Raw genomic sequence first — 6,550 nt, 5'->3', positions numbered from 1 at the left:
ATTGCAAAATAAGGAATTATTTGTAATTTAGCAAAGAGTAGGAATAGAGAGTAATTAAAGATAAACTTGTTGGGATTTATATAAGTTTTACTTTAAAAATAAACAGATTTTGAAAGCTTAATCAAGCAGATTAGAATCTCAAACAAGGGCTTATATATCTTTTGTATACATTTCATGATTCACATATTAACTGATCATAATATAATACCATCGTCATTAAATCAATGATGCCTGCAGAACAGTAGAGACAACAATAGAGTATTACCTGAAGGTTAGAAGATTGTAGTTGTTCTGGAGTATTATTATCCCTTTCTGACTGCATCTTGTGCTTCTCAATCAGTTGCATCATACTGTGCAAGGATACATAAAATAAATAATGAGATAAGCTTGAACATAAATATTAATACTGAGTTTCCATTGATCATCAATGTGAAAAATAAAATTGTGTTTGACATCCGAAACTTGTATACACTATTTGCCCTAACCAAAATTTACAAAGTTACATGAAAATCAGGGAGGCCACATAAGGCCAGTTGAACATTCTTTATCGAAAAATTATCTTATATGTATAAAAAATTATACGAAATATATTGATCGAAAATTATTTTTCATACGTCTATATTAAAACTTAGCACCCTTAACGAAATTTCTAACCTAGTCACTACAGTCATAAATGATATGGGCATGTCTGATTTTCTTGATCCTGAATGTTTTGCTAATTAGGAGGGAAAAAGGAATTTAAGTACTCTAATCAAATCAGGATACTAATTAAGGTTAGAGTCTTTATTTATTTATCTGATTAGATGACCTTTTTTCCGTGAGCTTCACTGCGTACAGGTTATGTTCCATCTTTTATTTGTACTTCTACTTGTATATGTTTTCATTGAGAGGCAAAGGTTTGTGCTGCCTAGGACTCAAGTGTCATATCTTGCAGTAGGATCATCACAAACTATCAAGTCTGTATCCACCTGGGCCAACACTGTCACCATCTCGGGCACGAAAGGTTATGGATGGCTCTGATATCATTGACACAACCCAGGGAATTAAGACCACACCCAAAAAGGTAGCTATTGAGGTTAAACAACAACATATTATAAGCCTCACATCAGCTTCGTATTAAACAGATACGAGATTCAAGTGCATACCTTGTTATCATAAGTAATATGGGTCAATGTCAAACCTTCCACCACCATGGAAGATGAAAACGTGCGACATGAGCTTATATTATGTGTGTCAATCTTTGCAATAGTTCCTATATCTAGCTATATCAGTTTATCTTTGGAATTTACACTTTGTTATTGTTTTTGGTGTTACGCAAGAAAAAATATTGGGTAAGAGAACACTATTTGGAGGTAAAAATAGCAGTGGACATACAGTGAAAAACTAAACTTATTCCTGGACAGCAAGTGACCCTACATAGCCAGCCAGTTTCCAGTTGTGCAGACCCAAAGTCTAATTTCTTCTTTACTGGAATTATTACAAACAGAATATTTAGGATTTCTTTTGATGACAGCAAATATTGGAAGTGAAAATCCTTCACAAAAAATCTAGATTTCTGGGAACAAATTCAAGATTCGAGGAGATGGTATTTCTTTTCATATTTTACTTTCTCATGGTGATCATGCACTTTTATGTGGCTACAGGAATAGAATTTATTTAGGTATATGATGAGTTATATTTCACCTTTAATTTAATTTATGTTTTTTACGAAAATTAAACTTCTAATAAGGAGGAGTGTATCCCGAGATGTCAGGTCTATTATTCTTGTTCACCTACATATAGGAATTCACGATTCATATTATTCTTCATCTTGTTTTGGAGGCTTAATACGGTTTATGTCCTTCTCCTCATACTACTTTTGTTTGATTTTATATATAGGTTAGGATGAGTCCTAACAGCACGGTGGATCTTTTGATTAAGAAAATATAGCAAGAGGTTATTTGAATCCCCTTAGAATGATGATAATTCATTTCATTTATTTTTGTCATAAATCTAAATCAAGAGATCGATAGTCTTCCACGTACATGTTAATTCTGATCATACATAGGTAGTAGTAGAGAGTCTATCTATTCCTGGGGACCCTAAGTTGGCAATAGACTATTCCTTGGAATCACATTTGTTGATCATATCTATTTATATAGGAATAGATAAATAGCAAGTCTTCCTTTCCATGACGAGGGATGGATGGAAAGACAATTCAATTTCGTTGGAATATCTGATTCAAAGGCAAGAGATGAAGAGACAATAAATTCAGGTCACAAAAGGATCGGGTCATCAAGCTGAAGGAGAAAGGCTAGGCACTTCCTAAAATTATTAGGTTGCCTCTTGCATCTTAGCTAAATGGCGGATTATCCAGTTTAAAATTTTAGATAGATATATTATGTATTTGGTTGAGGAAATTAGGTAAATTCAAGATAGATTTTATATCACACTCATGAGAATCTATCACAATATATATATAGAAGGCGGGATAAATAATACGGGTTGTATTATCTTAGCTTGGTTATAAGCCGAGATAATAATCTGGCTATCATATCAGGATATATAACTTGATTTTGAAACACGCAATTCTTAAGATGTGCAATAATAACTTAGACTATTTGTATAACAAAAGAGATCCACAAAAAAGGTTACAGTATAGTTAAGTATAATCGAGAGATATACTCACAACTTGGACATGATTAGATAAAGGTGAATCAAAATTTTAAGACGTTGCGATTACTTAATTATTAAATAGAATGATCAAAAGGGATACTTAGTTGAGAAAAATTGTAATGATTAAATGTGTGGGCATTCATGACCTAGATAGAATGAGATTGAAGAAACATAAATAGCATAGGTTAGTCGTCATACATAGAGTTTAGGTTCAAATCATCTAATTTATACTCTTTAATTAGCCATCATTTCTGTCTTGAGTTTATCTTTTTATCTCTATTTCATCTTAGTTAAATTCATTCTCGACTTTTTGGATAAATAAGTAGATTTTAAAAAGTCATTTTCTTTTATTCATTTTATAAGTGACCAAAAGATTTTAATTCCTAATTCTCCCCAAAAATTGTATTGATTATATCAATTCTACAATGATTTGATTTCTATTAATTGTTTTTCGGTATAGCTTATTCATTACTTATTGGACAAGCGCAAACTTAAGTTATATTAATTGTATGAGCTTTAGTTGTATTAATTGTATGCTTGTCAATGTGATATTTCTACTAAAGTCGACTTGCTACCTTTTCTTGTAGCAGATGCCAACATGATATGATATTGTCCATTTTGAGCTTGATCCCTTAAAATAGTGAAACTCCCAATACTATTAAGAGATAGTAACTTCTTTTTCTTCTCTACTTTTCACATGAAATTTTGTTCGCACACATAACAAAGACAAGACATGTTAGGGAAAGGACATACAGAGAAGTTAAGAATATAGATTCAGAGAGATAGAGTTGAAGAGAGGAGAAAAGAGGGGTAAAGTAGCACAAAGGGTATATGTAGTTTAACGGTCAATAAAGTGGGATGAAAATTACGAGAAATCAGAACATTAGCTAGAGGCTCTAGTGCTAAGAAAATACCGAATAAAATAGTCAAAGTATACGTAAGTTACCCATCATTATTAGAAAATAGGAGATGGAGTAAAGGATAGTTAATCGTGTTTTGGTGTTTAACGTATTGGTCAGTCAATAAAACTGGGGAAAGGGGAGAATATGCTCATAAGTCAAATACATAGGAGGTAAAATATGAGCTTCTTCTTTTAAGCTTCTTATTACTTGCAGGAGCCCCACTGTCATTGGCATCTTTTTTAGTACTTCTTAAAATAATCCCTTTGTTTTTGAGCATTAAGCTCAAAATATTTATTTGCTAGTATGATGGCGGTCATAGTTAAGTAAGTATTTAAGTGACTTCACTTGATAGTTGTTATGCATGAATGATCTTGTTCCGGTCATGATAGTTGAAAAAGGTCCAGCCAATTTGAACCGTTACGCGCAAGGCCATGAGTTGTAAGGCGGCCATAACATAAGACTATAACTTTCACAAAAAAAATAGTTGCAAAGCGCCAGCAGCCCAAGTGATCGGCGAACCAATAGGACCAGACATAAACCACCCAATAAGAAAATGGTAAATAAGACAAGCAAAGCAAATCCAAGAAAAGAAATCAGTTTTCATCGACAGAAGATGCTTAGAAAACTAAACATCCTTTTGAAATTGACATAGAAGTATTCTCTACACTTGATTAATCCTATCAGTTAATGAACATACAATGACACTAGTTTAACACTTTTTGTGCATAAATATTAGATTATGTGGTGTACATTAATGACAGCAATATAGCGCTGCATTTGCTGTACTCATGACATAGATCTAATAAAAGAAGTTGATGAAAATCCTACATAAGATTATATGTGTTAATTTTATGCAGAAGTATAACACTTTAGTATTATAATTAATCATGATCATTAATTAGCATGAATGTCGTTCTTAAAGGTGTAACGATACAAATTTGAGCACCTCATTCATCATTTTGAAGGATATAAAATGGATCTTTATATAATGTTTATGAGTATATTTTACTAGAATATAGTATATATGAACAGATTCAAGTACAAAGGCTCTTAAAGATCTCGTACGGTTAAACTGACAAAAGAAATGATATTAAACCAAAGCATTTTCCTAAATAGTTTCTAAACAAATTGCATAACTAAAGACATCAAATGTATAACGAGAAACTTTATAACATGAGAGTACTACTGCTTTATTTTTTCCTTTAAGTATCATCAAACACACCAAATATGGCATCATCAATCTAACTAGCTATTATTAGCTTTTCTGTTTTCCCCAAGACATATGGAACTCTCCATACGTCTGACAAACAAGAAAGGTGAGAGATTTTTCTTGGACATGATGGATATCTGACAGACAAGTCATGGGCTTTTTAAAACTCCAAAAAAAAAAAAAAAAAAAAAAAAACATTACTTAGTGAAGCTAACAAGGAGCCAATCAAAGAAATTGGAGCATAATCATATGTACTATATATTGGTTTTTAAGTAGCTATTGATATTCATTGTTTTAATTTGTCACCATAATCTTATGAATTCTTACTAAAACAACGACAGCGAATTGATTTCTCAGATGGTAACTTGTCCGTAAGAAGTAAGAAAAATAGGAGGAAATCATGAATTGCAAACCTGGAGCTTGAATACTCAAAAAGTTTTCCAGTAGCAGAGAAAACAATGAGTCCAATATCAGCATCACAAAGAGTTGAAAGCTCTTGAGCTTTCTTGAAAAGTCCTCTTCTTCTCTTTGAAAATGTCACTTGCCTTGCTGTCAAGTTATCTATCTTCTTGATCTGGATTTTTTGTCTCACCATCTTTCTTCTCTCCCTTCACATATAGTTGTTGATGCGTACGGACAAAGACTAATTAATATATATCTCATGTTCACACCGATCCGATTTAAATTAAAGTCAAACATTGAATAAGTTGTAATTCAGCATAAAAAAAAAAAAAAAATTACCAGCAAGAAGAGTAATTTATAGATCTTTAGAAAAAACCTACACTGGATAAAATTGACTACAATCAGGAAAAGAATCTTTTTTATATATATTATATTAAAATATAGAGGAATTTTTGTTAGAATGTTTGTTCCTCTTATAATGGATAAGGAGTTGAGAAAAAAATTAAAATATAAAATAACAAACTTGTGAACTACTTAACAGTTTATAGAGAAGAAAAAAAAGAGAGATTAATTAACCTGAAATTTTCCAAGAAGGTAGAAATAATGGAGATCTGAAACTTGGAGCTCAATAAAGTGAAGAGAGATTTTTAGAAGCAAAAAAGTTGTGTTACAATAGGAAGAGAAAAAGTAAAGGGAAAAAAGAAGTAATTAGCTAGGGTATTTTGGTACTGGGAAAACAACACCATCCAGGAATAGTTAGACCAATAATGTGTGGAGAGAGAAGCTAAGGAAGATGATAAATCAACCAATTAAATTAAAGTTAGATTGTTTTTACTTTTCCTATTTATATATATATATATGCTTATATCACTTTCATATTCTTTCTTTATATAGAAATTTTAATTTTTTTTTCTTTTTGCTTGACTTTGTATGAGTAAGTTGAGTCTTCTAACAGATTCCTTTTATGGCCAAAAATACCTACCGAATTCCTATATATGGCCAAGCATACTGTAATTTTGTTTTCCTTTCCTCTATTAGTAATTCCGTAACCATAAATATCGGTTCGGCTCTTTCTTTGTTTTCTTTTCCTGAATTATTCTTTGTTTGTCTCTTTTCCTATTGATCTCATTTTTAGTGTCGTTTTAGTTCTTTTTAACATTAAGAAATTAAGAGAAATAATAAATGTAAAAAAAGATGGAGCCAGACTTCCAATTTATGGGTTTTGGAATCCAAAGCGATGATTTCAAATGTTAATAATTGGGTTCTAAAATAAATATTATATTATCTTATATAATAAGTGGCAAAAAACCAACTGAAGAAGCACTTTACTCATGATCGACATGTCTGCTTCAACTTTAATTTTATAATATTACTCTTAATT

At 31.3% G+C, this 6,550-nt stretch overlaps 1 protein-coding gene across 1 annotated transcript in view; it reads right to left on the bottom strand.

Annotated features, from left to right (window-relative positions):
* Positions 1-5,978, bottom strand: part of LOC107840085 (MADS-box protein JOINTLESS) — a gene marked incomplete in the record, with an annotated part of 17,975 nt that extends 11,997 nt beyond the window's left edge. Inside the window, 3 exon segments of the mRNA XM_047394946.1 lie at positions 266-350; positions 5,181-5,375; positions 5,746-5,978. Of these exon segments, the coding sequence (XP_047250902.1) occupies positions 266-350; positions 5,181-5,362 (267 nt within the window).
* Between the last annotated feature and the right edge of the window lie 572 nt (positions 5,979-6,550).

The sequence above is a fragment of the Capsicum annuum genome, chromosome 8 (assembly GCF_002878395.1).
Source record: "Capsicum annuum cultivar UCD-10X-F1 chromosome 8, UCD10Xv1.1, whole genome shotgun sequence".
NCBI classification, from domain to species: Eukaryota; Viridiplantae; Streptophyta; class Magnoliopsida; order Solanales; family Solanaceae; genus Capsicum; species Capsicum annuum.
The sequence above is the reverse complement of the archived record's forward strand: the minus strand, read 5'-3'. Positions and strand labels throughout refer to the sequence as shown.